The 18352-nt window shown below is 40.4% G+C and overlaps 1 protein-coding gene across 3 annotated transcripts in view; it reads left to right on the top strand.

Moving 5' to 3' along the window:
- The window catches only part of ZNF236 (zinc finger protein 236), a 118034-nt gene that overhangs the window by 50219 nt on the left and 49463 nt on the right, over positions 1-18352 (top strand). For all 3 annotated transcript variants that reach the window (XM_045527678.1, XM_045527679.1, XM_045527677.1), the window contains 4 exons: positions 1672-1866; positions 2874-3102; positions 14653-14925; positions 16193-16396. In XM_045527678.1, coding sequence (XP_045383634.1) covers positions 1672-1866; positions 2874-3102; positions 14653-14925; positions 16193-16396 — 901 coding nt within the window. The remainder of the gene's footprint in view (positions 1-1671; positions 1867-2873; positions 3103-14652; positions 14926-16192; positions 16397-18352) is intronic.

The following is an 18352-nucleotide window of genomic DNA, read 5'->3' on the forward strand; positions in this document are numbered from 1 at the left end:
TGATTCCCTCAGTTTATTGTTGATCGGGGCAATGTTGTAAAACAAATTGTAAAACTGGAGAATAGTTAGAGTCTAACAATTCAGTCTTGAAAATTCTATTTTGGGCTGAATATTTTTTAAAATAAAATTTTCAATGTTGTATAAATCAGATTATTAGAGTTTTTATCATTTCCTTTGGCAATATGCAAATCAAAATATACATGTACTGAATAACCTGTAATGATAATCCAGATCATTTAAAAAATTCATATTCTCAATAGAAGCCGAATAAATGAAGTGTGGGGATTTAGAAACCTTGAATCTACCCTACCTTGTTCCCTAATTTGGGTCTGTAAGAGCATTGCAAGTTAAGATGTATATATTCTTTTTTAGGACTGTCTAGAAATCCATGTTCAGCCTGCTGAGTTGATCTACATGTCTCTTATTTTGCCTTTCACATTTTCTAACTCTTGGCCTTTTCGCTCTACTTTTGCGAGGTTTTGTTGGCTTTATCTTAAGACGCTTTTTTGATTTTTTTTTTTTTTTTTGTATAAGATTTTTAATTTCTGAGAGCTCTCCTTTATGATCTGATTGTTTCTTTTTTGAGATTTTTTTTTCTGGTTTGATGCCCTTTCTCTGAAACCTAATTAACATTTTCTTTTTAAAATGATTTTCTGCTTGTTGTGTTATCTGCCTGCCTCTGGCACATATTTTGTAATCTTGAATCTGTGGTTGCCTGTCGTGTTTCGGAAATGGGCAGCAATGAGCCTGTGTGTGTGAGCTGTTTGTGGATGGTGCCCATGATCCGGGCAATCTCTTTTTTGCCTAAATGTAAGTGCCTATCTGCCACTTGTTCTGTGGAAGACGATGAGGGGGTTCAGTTTCACTACAAGTATTTTTCTTCTGTCTTTATTTTTTTTTTCTAAATTAATAGACTTTATTTTTAGGGCAGTTTGGGTTATAAAATTTGAGCACAAAGTACAGAGAACTCCCTTGTGCTTTCCATCTCTCGGGCCCACATCTCCCCCTGTTACTGGCACCTTGCGTTGGTGTTGTACATTTGTTAGGATTGGTGAATGATGAATATTGGCACATTACTGTTAACTGAAGTCTGCAGTGTACACTGGAGTTCAGCCCCAGTGTCACGCCGGTCTCCACCGGTGCAGCATCACACTGTTTTCACTGCCTTCCTCTCTGGCATGCGGCGGCCTCCTCCCCGGGCTGCCGCAGGAGTCGGATGGGCTTCCTCTGCCATCATGGCCCCTTCTTAGATCCTCTGGGCTGTAGCGTTAGAGCATTTATTCTTCCATCTCCCTGTTTTTCAGAAATGTTAATTTTTTTGGACTACAGTGGTTTCTTTCTTAAACAATTTTTGTAACTTTATACATTTTAAATTCTTTCACTTCATTTTATTGAGCTAACAGGAAGGTGAGAGTGTGTGTGCTCGGTCTGCTGTCTCTGATCGGTAGTCTACTGCCCACCTAAAACACCTCTAACAAATTATAGCGGAACAATTCATTGAGTATGTTCTTTTGATAGCTGATATTGTGCCTAACACAAAAATCAGTGAGGCATCGTATTTAAAATTTATGTTGAGATTTTAATGCTCTTAAGGAGGGTGTTGCCTCTTTCTTGATTTTTTTAGTTGAAGAGCAAAATTGTATTTTTAATGAAAATATTGCTGTATTTCAGGCCACACTCTTTCAGACTTTACCTCTTCAGCAGACAGAAGCCCAAGTCACGTCAGCCTCAAGTCAGAATTCTCAGGCAGTGACCGACGTCATCCAGCAGCTTCTGGAACTCTCGGAGCCGGTGGAGTCAAACCAGTGCCCTGCCCCCACACAGCAACTCAGCATCACAGTGGGCATCAACCAGGACATTCTGCAGGTGAAGCACACTTACCTGACAGCCGAGGTTTACACTGACGCTCTGTCAGAAAGGAGGGGTGGCTATTGAAAAGTAAATATGTAGGGCTTGTCCAAGTAAAGGTATCCTAATTAAAAACGTGTCCGAATTAAAAAAATTATAGTGAAACAAATATGCTTACTTAATTGCTTATGGACAGTGCAGAATTCTAAATGATTTCTTCATCTACAAATTAAAATATTTGAAAACCCTAGTTTTTCTCCATAAGTGAATTTATTCAAAAAGAATACACTTTTCAGAACTTGGATCTGTTGACAGAGGTGGAAGAAATAATTTATACTTTCTTGAGGTTCTGATGTATGATTTTGAGACACTTGTAGGTGCTTAGGATTTTGCGAGCATCAGACTGGCCTCCTCCTTCCAGGTGTGGCTAGTCCATGCACGTGTGGGACCGGAGGAGGAGCAGGGACGGGGCACAGAGCTCTCTGATTCTTCTAGTCCAGCGTTACAGTCATAAAACTCCCTCACTTCCAAGCACAGGTGGCCTTCCGCCTCCCCTTGCCTCTGCTATTTACTAAACTGATATCCCTGCTTTGCCTTCACGGTGAAAAATTGGCGAGGGGGTAAGGAATCTTGGGATGTCATTCCACAGCTGTATCTTAAAGGTAAACCCAGAGTAACTTATGACCCCAAATAGGGATTCTCAGATCTATGTAGAGACAACCAAAGTTGTCTGCCATAAGATTTCTAAAACTCAAATTAATTAATTTTAATTTCCTTTAATTTAGATATGTAAATGCTTATCATATTTTGGGTGGGGGTGAGATGTCAGATATCAAAAGGGATGTTATAGCCTCAAAGAGTTGGAAGTCTCACTTAATAAATGATCACTTGGAATGATAGATTTTTATTTCTTGGAGTGCAAGTAGAATTCTGTAGGTGTAGCTTTATGACGTCTTTGTGATTGATTTTGGTAGGCAGATTTGGGCCACCGTCTCTTCTAACCTTTTAGTTTTGTTCTGTCTTAGCAAGCCTTAGAAAACAGTGGGCTGTCTTCAATTCCAGCTGCCGCACACCCTAACGACCCCAGCCATGCCACGGCTTCTGGAACGCAGATTCGGAATCCAGATGTTTCCAGTGTTTCAAATGAGCAGACTGACCCTGCAGATGCAGAGCAAGAGAAAGAACAGGAAAGCCCAGAGAAGTTGGATAAGAAAGAAAAAAAAATTATAAAGAAGAAATCACCATTTCTACCTGGTAATTTTAATAAGCTTTAACATTTAGACATTTTGGGTAGCATATTGCTTGTTTTTAAAAAATATGCCCTCCTTTTTTATTCCAAAGGTGATGTGTTTGTTGAATGTTTTGAATCTCACTATAGTGGATTAGTATTTAGAAAGGATGACAGCATAAAATTTCTTAAACTTCTTTCTTTTCTTAACTTGTCTTCAGTTAGTTCCTCCTGACTAGTCACCAGGGCCTGAAATTTGCCTTGTCCTTGACTGTTCTCTTTCTGCCATGTTTGGGCGCCTCTTCTGGGCTTTAGCTCTGTTCCTTTCCTCAGTCCTTCTCGCCCCAGGTGCTTCCTGCATCTGGCCTTATGGTTCTGTAGTTGCTGACCATCTTTCCCTCACGTCCCACCTAAACGTTGCCAAGAGCAGGTGCTGCTGCAGCCCAGCTCCCTCACGCTCCTGGCCCTTTGCTGTGAGGTGCCCACGGCCACCTCATGGCTGCCCATCCTGTGTGACCTGTCCAACCTGCATTTCCAGCCCTCCCTGCCACTGCTCTTCTGGGTACAGACTTATATCTTAGTCAGGTTGGATTCCTGCTGTTTGTGGACATTCCCATGTTTTCAGAACATCGTGCTTTTCTGCAGGCTTTCTGCATCAAGAATGTCTTCTTCCTCACCTTTCCTCTGTTCTCTGCCAAATCTCAGCGTCATTCAAGGCCGGCTTAACTGCTGCCTCTGACGGGTGCTTTTCCTCTTCCCACCTCCTACGGCACTTCGGGTTTTTAGGATTCTTACATTCGTTCATGTTAATTGTTATACAGATGCAATCTAATGATGCTTCTAGCTAATCAGCTGTCTCGGGGCCGGATTACATCCTATTCATTTCTGAACATCCCACAGAGCTCAATATGGCCCTTTGCACAGGAGCAGACATTTACTAAATCTTTCTTGGAAAAGATAGATTCTGTCTTTGGGGCAAAACTGTTCCTATAAAAACCTCTTCCAGGTGTCTTGGGCAATAAATGCTTTGCTGCTGCGAAGCATGGAATAACATTGCCATCTCTGTTAACACTTCTTTCCTAGACTAAATTTTCTCATTTACAATGTGAATGTGAAGTCCTTGTTTCTCCACCCACAGGACACTGTAGTCCTACGCTTCCCCTTCATCTGGGCCTTTTCGCCCCAGGTGAAAGATAGGATGCTGGAACCTAAGCATTCGTCTCCCAGGGTTTCCGATAGCCTGACCGGTTGCAGGTGTCTGTGTGTTCCTGTTGAACTGATGCAAATCCACTGCCTGTGGGAATGCTCTCCTATGAGTCTGTGGGCTGTTGTCTCTAGTTATTGTGCTAAATGAAAGCTACTCTCACATGGCTGCAAGCTGCTGAGTGAGGAGTGGTGTCCGACTTCCCTTCCTGAAAATCCCAAATAGCAAGGGCCCCTTAGACTGGGAAGGTAAGCTTCGCCGCATGCCCCTGCCAGACCTTCAGAGGCTGGAAACAGCTTTCTCCTCTGCACCGAGCACTGGCTAGGGAATCCAGGATGGAACTGAAGGAAGCTTCCCGTGCAGTGCTCTGACTCGGAGTGCTCTGCGTGCAGTTGTAAAGATGATTATGTGAACGAATTTCTGAAATACTTGAGTAAATTACATATATACACAGAGTGCTGAGCAAGCGTATGCAAGTCTAGTAATTTTAGATTAAGTGGGATCCTTGCTTGGATTTTTGCATATACTTTGAATAATTCAAGAGATTGTTTTTATTACTGCTTTTCTTTCTCTTTCAGGGGAGCCTATGTGGTAGAAATGAAGATTTCTATATTCATGGTTCATACAGATTACTTGTTCTGTATTATTTCACACTTTTTATCTGAATGTACTTAAACACTTTTAAAATTTCTTACTCATTTGGACATAGTTGCATTTAGTTCAAAAATTTCATGATTTAGCTTATTTGTGTAAAATTCTCTGATAGTAAGATATTCAGAGTCCATGAGATTTTCTTTAGGTTCTGTTCTGAATGACGTCATTTGTAATTCAGTGTGAGTTTTATCTTTCCTTGAGACCTTCCTTAATTTTTTAAAATGGTAACCTGGTTTTGAGCTGGTTACCCATTATCTACTGAATATAACATAACACTGTAAATATGCAAGTGTTAAAAAGGATAACTACTAGGAGTGTAGGATGCGGGTGAAGAGTCGGTGCATAGGCAGTGCATAGCAACATAACACAGTTTACAGATTACAGAGTCAGAACGTCAGGTGACTGCTCAGTGAAAGAAGTGCTCTGAGTTTAGAGATAAGTCACTGGGCCACATTACGAAAGTAAAAGCATTGCTGAGTTGATGGAGGGGAACCAAGTGTTAACAGAACTGTGTGAAGCAAATGGAGTATTAAGTTAGATTCAGATGAGATAGGACAACATGCTACTCATGTAGGATCATTTTAACAATTTCATTTTATGTTTTTCCCTATTAAAACCCAAATTTTGTAGTATTAAGTTTTGCTAATACATTGCTACCATTTTATGCAAATCCTACACGTAGATGAGGGTGTGTTTGGCTGCAGTCATGTACTCACACATTGTTGCACAGTCACAAGAGTTACCTTTTAACCATTGTCTGTTCCCAGGTTTAAGTTTTAGAAAGAACCTGAAAAGTCATTTACTGTCTTTCCACATAGATCCCTGTTTCTTTTTCTGTTGGGTTATCTTTTTCTTATTGATTTGTTAGAGTTCTTTATATATTCTAGATACTCTTTATTGTTTATATGTGTTTCAAATATTTTCTCCAGTTTGAACTTCTTTTACTCTCTTTAAGGCATATTTTGATGAATAGATGAATAGAGATTTTTACTTTTAATGACGTTAAGTTTGTGCATTTTGTGTTTTAGGAAATCTCTCCTTACCCATGTTGAATTCCCCCATATGTTCTTCCAAAAGTGTTAAAGATTTGCCTTTCACATTTAATTCATTAGCTCACCTAGACTCTATTTTTGTGTATGATTAGTGGTAGGATTGAAATCTGATTTGTTTCTGTGTGGTGACTAGTTGTCCGGCACCATTTACTGAAAACGGTCTCTTTTCTCCTGTGATGTATAATGCTAATTTTGTTGCAGATCTCGTTTGCGTCCAGGTGTATGTCTAGCTCTGGACTCTCAGTTCTGTTCCAGTTCTGTTCCTGTGTGTTACTGTCCACACCACACCATCTCCATTATTTTGAAATGGAGGTAACTCTTGAAATACATATGATAGATCTTATTTTTCAGTCTTTTCTGGATTATCTTAGTCTTTAGTTAGGAACACTGACATCTTTGAAATACAGTCATCCCTGGGTATCTGTGGAGGATTAGTCCCGGGACCTCCCAGGATACCAAAATCCATGGATGCTCAATCAAGTCCTGGATGTAAAATAGTGTAGTATTTACATATAACCTACACACATCCTCTCGTATACTTTAAATCTGCAGTCCCCAACCCCCAGGCCACCGACTGAAACCGTTCAGTGGCCTGTTAGTAACCTGGCTGTACACCAGGAGGTGAGCGGCAGGCAGGTGAGCGAACCTTTGTAGTATTTACAGCTGCTCCCCATTGCTCGCATCCCTGCATAAGCTCCACCTCCTGTCAGATCAGCGGCGGCATTAGATTCTCACAAGAGCATGAACCCTACTGTAAACAGCGCATGCGAGGGATCTAGGATGAGCGCTCCTTATGAGAATCTGATGCCTGATGATCTGAGGTGGAGCTGAGGTGGTGATGCTAGCGCTAGGGGGCAGCTGCAAATACAGATTATCGTTAGCAGAGAGGTTTGACTGCACAATAAATGTAATGTGCTTGAATCATCCCTAAACCATTCCTCCCTCTCACCTCCCTCCAGTCTATGGAAAAATTGTCTTCCATGAAACTGGTCCCTGGTGCCCAAAATGTTGGGAACCACAGCTTTAAATCGTCTAGATTACTTATGATACCTAATATGATGTAAATGCTGTGTAAATAGTTGTTATACTGTATTGTTTAGGGAATAATGGCAAGAAAAAAATACCTGTATGTGTTCAGTACAGATCCACCTGTCCCTTTTTTTGGTTGTTGTATTCCATCTGTACTTGAGTCTGCACACATAAAAGAAGACGAAACTTTTAAACATTTATTTTCAGCATTGAAAATAAGTACACTGTTTTCCATTGCTATGGTCTTTATAAAGGACTTATTTCAAATTAAAAAAAAATTAAGGTGCTAGCGTAACTCTGCTATATCTTTTAACAGTGCTTTTGCATAGAACAATTTGAGTCAGCATGCAAGCAGTATGGGTCTGTTTTTTTCTTGAGAGATCTGACAAACCTAGGCAGCAGGTATGCAGTTCTGCATGCTTCGCGCCGGAGTGTCGCAGGCCTCTGTGCTCTGAGAAAGCCGTTTGTACCCATATGGTGCACTGGGGTTCAACCATGGAAAACTTTTCATAACTGACAACTGTTTTGAAGAACTCCAGTGACACAGAGTTGTGCTAATAGGAGCTAACTCCTGACATTACCAAAGTCCAAACAGTATTCTACAAAACCCTAGCTATTGAATCACCACCTAAGAGGCAGCTCCATGGAATACTGGCAGAGCTTCTGTATAGACACAGACAGCACTCTTACTGCTACGTGAGCTTCCACAACCGTGCAGTCTGCCAGTGCTGCCGCGTAGAAATACAAGTGGGAGCAGAAGCCAGCAGTAACTGGTGAAACTTGAGGAAGACTGTCTGACTGTGACTTCAGTTGTTTTCTGTATTCTACAGACATGGCCTCATCGTCTTCATTTTCAAAGATACAGTCTTCATCATAAGTCAGAGTCAACATGATTGCCTCTCCATCAGCATTTTGCTGATCTGAGAACACTGTAAGCTGTTTCAAAATATGAAGATTATCATAGCAAAATCCAGTAATGTTAGAGGAGGTGTTGTCAGTGTCGTGAGCCAGCCACTGCGGCGTCAGCACTACTTTTGTTTCAGTGGCTCATGCTGCCTCTGAGCATTCTTGATGTCTCTTTTCTTGATTAATTTAGTCCAGCTAACTCTCAGTGACTGTCTCTTTCCATTTACCAGCTAGGAAAATCTGGCCGGGAGGTCACCAGCATCTTCCTGGTCAATGCTGGAAAACCAGCAAACTGTAGTACTTGGCACAAAGGTTCTCCTAGTTTCGTTTTATCACCAGGGTCTATTCCTTTATTTGCCATTTCAGACAGCCAGTCACATGCTTCTTCCTGTAAAACTTCTGCAGACTTGTGACCTAGAGCAAATCTACAAACTGTCATTGGTGACAAGGGATTAATTTATGTATAAGACTTACATATGAAGCCCTAGTGACTCCACAGCACTGACATGTCACTTCTGAGTGAATACAGTGGTCCTTTTGTGAGATTTGGTACCATGATTCCCCCAGGTTTGGGATGCACTGTTCCCTCGTGGCATCTTTCATTAGGATATTCCTAAAAGCCAGCTCTGCTGTCCGCACTACATCATGATCCAGCAGCTCTGAATTGATGGCCATGAGCAGGTGCAAATCTGCCCCCCTTGGATTTAGGTCCATTTCTAAGAGAATGTGTGGCCCCCCACACCCAGCACACACACACAATACAAAGCAAAAACTTGGGCCATTCAGTGAGATATTCTGTAACCAAAAGCAAGAAGATGACTTGGGCAGCTGTGTTTCATACAGGGATCTTCTCTGGCTAGAGAGTCAGCATCTGAGCTTGAAGCCAAGACATGAGCATCTCCAAAATTAGTTACTGAACAACAGTTCTGGATATTTACATTTAACTTGATGTTCTAGTACTCGAAAGCAGAAAGACTTGATATGGCCCTCACTGTGCGTCATCTGGGGTAGAACTTCTGTACGCACCTGCCAGCCATCAGGCCAGCGTCCTTTGTTGGAACCAGCATTTGGATTTTTCCCCGGAAGAGCCTGGGCATCCCTCCCAGCTGCTATACCTGGAGTTTCTGATTACAGTAGGCACCCTCTGATCTCACAGAAGGATCCCCAGACGTCTTTCTGGTCACTGCATCCTGCCTCTCCACCTGCACTGCCCAGGGCTGGCCATCAGGGAGTGGCCCTCGTCCTTGCCACCCTTTTCCTCCACCGTGGTGCAGCTAATGCTGGGCCGTGTCCCCTGCTGCTTCCTCTTGTCTGGGAGCCGACTGGAGAGTGAAGAGAACACATCTGGACTCTCCTCTCATGCCACGAGCCTTCCACGGCATGGGGATTTCTGTCATCCAGCCCTGCCCGGATCTCCAGCTCTGACTCTGTGATTCCACTAGACAGCCCATACCTCAGCTATATTCAACTTTTAAGTTTTTGGAACTTACCTTTATACCTGGCTTTTACTTCTTTTGTCTGATAAATGTACCTGAGACCATGTACTTTTTGGCAAATACCTACCTCCAGAGCTCAGCTTAGAGGGCCACCTTATTTTTGTAGAAGTTTCTGAGCACTCTTCTCCCATGGAGTGCATCAGCGTTGTCTTCGCACCTGTCTGGACAGCTCTGATGCTCCTCGTCATGCCTGGTTGTCCAGCCCGGCCTGCTTCCCTCTGGACGGCAGTCCTTTCAAGGGCAGGGGCTTGACTCGTTTGATACCCTTTGATGCCCAGCGTGGTACCCGGCGTATAGTAATGCTTTTCTTGAAGTAAAGCTGGGAGGACAGACCTCGTGGCGAAAACTGCACTCGGGCAGGATCCCGTGGACCTTACCACGAACCCTGGCTTTTCCCTGGCCAGCTGGCCCTGAGCAAGTCAGTTGACCTCTAGGATTTCAGCCATTCCACCTGTGAAATGAGGCACGTGGTAGAATAAATGGAAGAGAATGAAAGGAGAAGATCATGCAAAGTGTGTAGCAGGGCACCTGACATATAATAAGTGCTTAATGAATTACAAATGTTTTAAAATTATTTTTTAAACAGGTGAAACTTGCTCATGCCACACAATTTAAAAGATACAGAATGATATACAGTGAAAAGTAAAAGGTCCACTGTTCATCCGCATCCTTAACTCCCCCAGACCCCAGCGAAGCATGTCACCAGTGTCTTCTGTGTCCTCTAAGCAAGCATGGGCATCTGCATTGTTTTCCAGGCAGATGGGTGGCATCCTGCTAAAAATGCAGTAGAACGTGCATATTATTTTTCAGGTTATTTCTTTCCACCTCATATCTTATTTCTCAAAATGCCTGAACACTGTTCCATTTTGTGGGTGTGTCCTAGTTTGACCAGTCTGCGGTTGATTAAACAAGTGGACATCAGGGTGATGTGCCACCTTCTGCTGACGAGTGATGCTGCGGAGGGTGTCTTTGCGGGCCTGTCATTTCACACATGTAAATTTATCTGTGGGCACATTTCTAGAAGTGGCAAAGGTTTCAAAGGGTAAATTCTATAAATGTATTTTAAAATAATTTCAGTCTTAACAGAAATGTTTCAAGAAAAATACATACCTTTCATTCTGATTCCCCCAAATGTTGTCATTTTACTATATTTGCTTTTTGGTTTTACTTATTTTTTTCCCTGAATCTTCTGAGAGTGACCTGCAGATATAATGCTCCTTTAATGCTGAATACTTCACTGTGTATTTTGTCAAATCAAGGACATCTTCTTATATAATCATATTAATATAATCATCAATATCAGGACATTAAAATTGACCCAATGCTATTGTCCAGTCTACAGACCTTATTAAGATTTCATTATTTGTGTAAGTAATGTGCTTGGTCACAAGAAAGAAAACTTATACATACCTTTAAAATTTTGATAAATATTTACGATTTCCTTTCATTGAGTTGTGTGGATTTACACTTCCAACAGCAAAGTATTAAAGTGTCTGTTTCCTCACAGCGTTTACAAGAGATTGTCTTCAAAATTTAGGGATCTTTTTTACTCATCTGATAGGTTAGAAAATGCTAACTACTGTTGCAGTTTTAATTTGCATTTCTCTTATAAGGAGTAAGGTGGAGAACTTTTCATGTTAAAGACTAGCTATATTTTTCCATTAGACTAATTCTTGATTTTCAGTGGCCATGATACGTTAAAGATGATAGTTATTTTGTGAGCTATATTTGTGGCATACAGTTGACCCTTGAACAACACAGGTTTGAACTACATGGTGTGACACGTGGATTTTCTTCCCCCACTCTCTTCCTGAGACAGCAAGGCCAATGCCTCCTCTTCCTCCTCCTCCTCAGCCTCCTCAATGGGAAGATGATAAGGATGGGGACCTGCATGATGATCCATTTCCACTTAATGAATAGTAAATATATTTTCTTTTCCTTATGGTTTTCTTAATGACATTTTTTCTCTGGTTTACCTTTCTGTAAGAATACAGTATATAATACATATGACTTACAAAATATATGTAATACTAATTGACTGTTACTGGTCAAGGCTTCTGGTCAACAGTAGGCTATTACTAGCTATGTTTTTGAGGAGTCAGAAGTTATAAGCAGATTTTCAACTGCATGGGGGTTGGCACCTCTAAGCCCCAAGTTATTCAAGGGTCAACTGTACATTCTTTTCTAATTTGTTTGCCTTTTTGGGTTAAAAAAAAAATAAACCTTCCAACCCATGCAGCAGCAGGCAAAAGAGAAAAAAAAGAAACAAAAAAAATTGGGCTTGTGTGATATTTAGACTTCAACATTGACACTATGGAAACATAACTTTTTATCTATCACTTTTATAATTTCATGTTCTAAACTAGATCTTTGATTCAATTTTATGTTTTTCAGGTGGCCACCCAGCTGTCCAGACACCATTTATTAAATAAGTCATATTCTCCCCACTGACATGTGATGCCGCCTTTATTACACCTCACACTCCCACATCTATATGGGTCTTTTCTGGATTCTGTTCTACTCCACTAGTCTTTCTTTCTATTCATGTGTTCTGGTACCAAAGTTTTAGCTTTCTGGTGTACTTTAATAATAGGAAGCTTAGTCCTCTCTTGATAACTCTTTTTTTTTTAAGGTGTATTCTTCACTATTTTCACATATGTATGTTTTCAGACGTACTTTAGAATCTTCTGCTAAAGTCCCAAAAACTTTGGTTGTAAAAATCAGTCTTCTTGGTATTTGTATATAAGTGATAAACTAAATCAGGGGGAACATCTTTATAACTTTTAGTCTTTGTGCCAAAGAATAGGTGTGCATTTTCATTAATTCATCTTTTTTTACTTTTTAAAAAATATTAATATTTCAGTAGTATTTTAAAATTTTCTATACTCTGGTTTCTCTTCCAATCGTATAAATCTTTCACCTTATAAAATTTTCTTCTGGGTATTCTTTTTATTAATAGATAGGGAAGGTGTTGATTTTCATGTATTAAAACTTGGGCATCTTGGATTAAAGACCTGACACCATAAAAATTCTAGAAGAAAACATAGGAAAAACTCTTCTGGATTTTGGCCTAAACAAAGAATTTATGACTAAGACCCCAAAAGCAAATACAACAAAAACAAATACATGGGACTTAATTAAACTAAAAAGTTTCTGTACAGCTAAAGAAATAATCAACAGAGTACATAGACAACCTACAGAATGGGAGAAAAAATAATCACAAACTATACATCTAACAAAGGACTAATACCTAGAATCTATAAGGGACTCAAACAAATCAGCAAGGAAAAAACAACTCCGTCAAAAAGTGGGCAAAAAGATGAACAGATTCTTTTCAAAAGAAGATAGACAAATGGCCAAAAAAAATGAAAAAAATGCTCAACATCACTAATTGTCAGGGAAATGCAAATTAAAACCACAATGAGATACCACTTCACCTCTGTCAGAATGGCCATTATTAAAAAAGACTAAAAACAATAGATGTTGGAGCTAATGTGGTGAAAAGGGAATGGTTATACACTGTTGGTGGGAATGTGAACTAGTACAACCTCTATGGTAAACAACATGGAACTTCCTCAAAGAACTAAAAGTAGACCTAGCATTCGATCCAGTAACTGCACCACTGGTATCTACTCAAAGGAAAAGTCATCATCATATCAAAAAGATACATGCATTCATATGTTTATGGCAGCACATATCAGAATTGCAAAGAACCAACCTGAATGGCTACCTTTCTATACCTTACATTTCTAATTTATCATGATAAGACCTTGAGGTAATTATGCATGTTTCTGAATTAATTTTTGCCTCTTAGTTTTAAGCAGTCTTAAGTTTTAGACTTCTTTAAAATAAGCAATATCACCATGTCTTTCATTTTAAAAACCATTTCCCTTATTTCCTACTTTTTAAAATTGCTGTGGTTCCTGTCTGTTCCTTTCTTTGTCCTTGTTTCTGTTCTGCCAGTTTTCAAAAAATGTTATTTTTCTTTTTCTTTTTTTAAACCCAACTCCCTTTTCTATGTGAAATTACTCTCCTAAAGAATACCATATTAGGGAAAATGCATCTTCTCCTTTTACAGATTCACTTGCATATATGGAGAATTCCTTGTATTTACTGATAACAGGGAAAAGGAAACAAGATTTTCATTTTCTCCTAAGAAAACTGTCTGTACAGACACAGTTAAGTAAATTTCAGTTAAAATTTTCTGATGAATTTCATTACCATGGCCAAAATCTTTGATTTCTGTGCATTCTGTACCTGAATTATCTTTTTAATTACTATAGATGTCTATTTAATGTCAGATGGATAAATCTAATCAAAAATTTTAAGAATAAAGTGATTCTGTTGAATGTTACTTGAAATTTTTTATATTTTAGAAATAATTTTACAGTAGTTTCCCCTTATTTGCAGTTTCACTTTTTGAAGTTCTAATTACCTGAGGTCAACTGAGGTCTGAATATGTTAAATGGAAAATTCCAGAAATAATTCCTAAGTTTTAAATTGCATGGGCTTCAGTCTGTAGCTGTCTTGCCCCACCCGCCCAGGAGGCGAATGACGCCCTTGTCCAGCCCGTCTTCGCTCTGTATGCCGCACCGTAGTCACTTAGTGGGTCTTGCTTATCAGAGGAGAACATACAGGGCTCGGCACTGCGCACGGTTCCAGGCGTCCTCGGGGGTCTGGGAGCGTGTGTGCCGCAGGGGAGCAAGGACTGCTGCACTTAGTGTACCTCCGTGAATTTCATTAGTAATTTCTCTTCTGTCAGGGAATATTTTTAACTTGATTCAACGTTGAATAATATATCTAGAGTTACAAAAGACAGAATCCTTTGTATTTGATCATGAATTCATATATACTATTTGTCTTCACTATTTACAAATCCCCTTTTATAGCGTATGAACTTACCATTACCTAAAATTACTTGCATTTGTAGTATTTTTTGTGATATCAGATAGGCTCCCTAAATACCTCTTCGAACTTCATTCCTTTTCTTCATGTTAAGCATGGAGCCATTTGATCACAGCTGCTTTTATCCTCACCCAGGGCCAGCGGTGCGCTCGGTGGTACGGTGGTGTTCCCTTTTCAGCTGGGGCTCTCGTCTCGGAGGCCGGACCGTTAGGGTCTTGTGCTAGGTTAAGTCGTGGTCCTGGTGGATTCCCGTGGCGGGGATGCCAGCTGTCCCGTGGTCGCTCCGAGGGCTCGCCCCGGGCGCGCACGAGTGCCTCTCCTGTCGCGCAGGCTCTGTCCGGGAGGAGAACGGCGTGCGCTGGCACGTGTGCCCCTACTGCACCAAGGAGTTCCGCAAGCCCAGCGACCTGGTGCGCCACATCCGCATCCACACGCACGAGAAGCCCTTCAAGTGCCCGCAGTGTTTCCGCGCCTTCGCCGTCAAGAGCACGCTGACGGCGCACATCAAGACGCACACGGGCATCAAGGCGTTCAAGTGCCAGTACTGCATGAAGAGCTTCTCCACGTCGGGCAGCCTCAAGGTGCACATCCGCCTGCACACAGGTGCGCCGGGCACCGTGGGCGCGGGGCGGGGGCTCGAGGTGCGCTTCCCTGGGGTTACCCTCTGCGGCCCAGGCAGGAGGTATCCGGGTGGAGGACCAAGGTGCCACCTTGACCTTCCTGGCTAACAATGTAATGTCGGGAGGCATCAAATAGGTGACCTTTATGAACAGATATTGCAAAGGGTGCAGAGAGGTGCCTTGTGGGGACCAGACTTGGGCATTAGAGTCTTGGGCCTGTCTGATGAGGAGACGCAGCCGTGCGGGCTGCAGACCTGCAGGTGTCAGCTGCAGCAGGGAGGGCGTGCACGCCTGGGCCCCGGGCTCTGTACTGAGGCCCTTAGCAGGGAGACCTTAGTGCCTACTTGCCGCTCGGATGTTTTTCTAATCAGTGTTATGGTATGAAATCTTTCCTGGCTGGGCTCTAATTTTTTTAAATAACAGCTTTATTGAGATGCAATTCACATATCATAAAATTCATGTTCTTAAAGTGTAGAATTCAGAATTGTGCAACCCACACCACTACTATGAGTCTAGAAAATTTTTATCACCCCCAGAAAAAAATCCTATGCTCGTTAGCGGTATTTCCCCACATTCCCTCGGGGCTCCCTGTCTGGGCTGACCGTGTGGATGAGTATTTGAAAAAGTGAAATTAGTCAATTTTTAGAAAATATGTCTTTCTTTGGAATCTACATTTTCACTTACCGATAAAATAATAAAAGAAGGAAAGACTGTTCAGAAATGGGACACAGTAGTAGAGGCTCATTAAGAAAATATTATTAGTGTCATCAATATTTACAGTCAATAACAACAACCATTTACTACTTGTTTACAAAGTGGAAGATACTGCTAAGTGCTATTTAAACATCAGTGTGTATAATCTCAGCAACAAACCTGGAGGTGGCCATTGTTACGTCAATTTAGAGATCACAATTTGAGAGAGAGCAGTTTCGTACGCTTTAGAATTCTTAAGGACTACTAGTTGTTTGAATATCTGTATTTTACAGTTTAAGGCTTTGTCCTGAAAATAGTAAATGTTCTGTTTTACTTATAGTGCTCTTATTACATGCCTTGACATCTATAATATGCATAATATGCACTGTATACAAACAAGGGGAAAAAAAGTCTAGCGTATAATATCGATGAAATTATAAGCAGGGAATAACACATTGAATATTCAAATTAATATTGGAAATACTAACATTTTCTGTTGGCATTCACTGTTGAGATTTAATTTCTTGAAATCCAAAATGTGCTTTTATTTTTATTAGGAGTTAGACCTTTTGCATGTCCTCACTGTGACAAGAAATTTCGAACCTCAGGCCATAGGAAGACTCACATTGCTTCCCACTTTAAACACACGGAGTTAAGGAAGATGAGGCACCAGCGTAAACCCACAAAGGTTCGTGTAGGCAAGACAAATGTTCCAGTGCCTGATATTCCTTTGCAAGAGCCGATTCTCATAACTGACTTAGGTAAGATGGGTTGGAAGGCGTGTTTACGAGTGTTGAGTAATCTTTTCTTTAGTATTTTATGCATTGTAGACGGATGTTAAGGACTGTGTACTTAAATAGTTTTAGGCATGGTAATAATGAAGTCTTTGTTAAGCCTAGTTTGGCTTTGTGGGCTAGTATGTTTCACAGTCAAGATTAAACTCCTAGTTGTGTCTAAACTACTGCTAAAATTGTGTTCTTGGTTCAGAGAGAAATATGTGTAAGTGAAGATAGTCATATACATGTCCTCACTGAAGGAACATTGCTGCCGGAGTGAGACTGCTGCAGGTGACAAGGGGTTTTTATGTGAGACACACAGTGCAGTTTGTTGTTTCCGTCTTCAAGTTCCCGTGTGGCGTGTGACATTATTATTTGAGCTGTTTTAAACCTACCTGTTTTTAAATTCTTTTTAGGCTCAGTGTTATTATAATCAATCCAAACTCTGATTTTGTTAACTAGCCAGAATACACTGTTTGCTAGAATCTTTAGAAAAACTATTTTTGTAAGTACTAGAACAAAATGTAGGAAACCCCATTGTTTTAGTAGATTTGAACTGCTGTAACAAAAATATCATAAACTGGGTAGCTTATAAATAATAGAAGTTTACTTTTCACTGTTCTGGAGGCTGAGAAATCTCAGAATAGGGTGTGGGCAGATTCAGTGTCTGGGAGGACTGTCTTCCTCATAGATGGTGCTTTCTGGCTGTGTCCTCGCATGGCCAAAAGAAGGGGTGGGCAGCTCCTAGGGGCCTCTTTCATGAGGGCACTAATCCTGCTTGTGGAGGCTCCACCCTCACAGCCTGTCTGCCTCCCAAAGGCTGTACCTCTTATTACTCTCATGTTGGGAATTAGGGTTCAACATAGGAATCTGGGGGGACGCAAACATTCAGATCACAGCATCCATTAAATGCTATGTGCGAATTTATATTTTTATGCAATTTCGATATTTTATCATTTTCCTAGGCAAGATAATCCAGTCTATAAGCAAAACTAATATTAAACAAAATATAATTCAGTGTAAATGAAGGTTAAATGGTATACAGAGTTTTTTTATTTTTTAAAATTTTTTAGTTTTAATTATTGTGGGTACATAATAGTTATACATATTTATGGGGTACATGTGATGTTTTGATACAGGCATACAATGTGAATTAATCAAATCAGGGTAATGGGTTATTCGTCACCTCAGGCACTTATCATTTCTTTGTGTTAGGAACATTCCAATTCAATTATTTTAGTTATTTTAAAGTGTACCCTAACTTATTGTTGATTATAATCACTTTGTTATGCTGTCAAATATTTTCATTCTATCTACTATATTTTTGCACCCAGCAACCATCCCCACTTTATCCCTCCCTCCCCACTACCCTTCCTAGCCTCTGGTAACCATCATTCTATTCTTTGTCTCCGTGAGATCAATTGTTTTAATATTTAACTCCCACATATGAGTTAAAACACATGAGATTTGTCTTTCTGTGCTTGGCTTATTTTACTTAATGTTCTCCAGTTCCATCCATGTCATTGCAAATGGCAGGATTTTTTCTTTTTGTGGCTATATAATATTCCACTCTATATGTGTACCACTCTTTCTTTATCCATTCACCCATTGATAGACACTTAGGTTGATTCCAAATTTTGGCTATTGTGAATAGTGCTGCAATAAACATGGGAGTGCAGATATCTTTTTGATATACTGAATTCCCTTCTTTTGGATGTATACCTAGTAGTGGGATTACTGAGTCATATGGTGGTTGTATTTTCAGGTTTTTTGAGGAACCTCCATCCTGTTTTCCATGGTGGCTGTACTTATTTCTTGCTTTCTTCCTCAGATTGTTTGCTGTTGGCATATAGAAATGCTATTAATTTTTATATGTTGATGTTGTATCCTGAAACCTTACTGCATTTATCAGTTTTAATAATTTTTGTGTGGAGTCTTTAG

Source organism: Lemur catta, chromosome 16, assembly GCF_020740605.2.
Source record: "Lemur catta isolate mLemCat1 chromosome 16, mLemCat1.pri, whole genome shotgun sequence".
NCBI lineage: Eukaryota > Metazoa > Chordata > Mammalia > Primates > Lemuridae > Lemur > Lemur catta.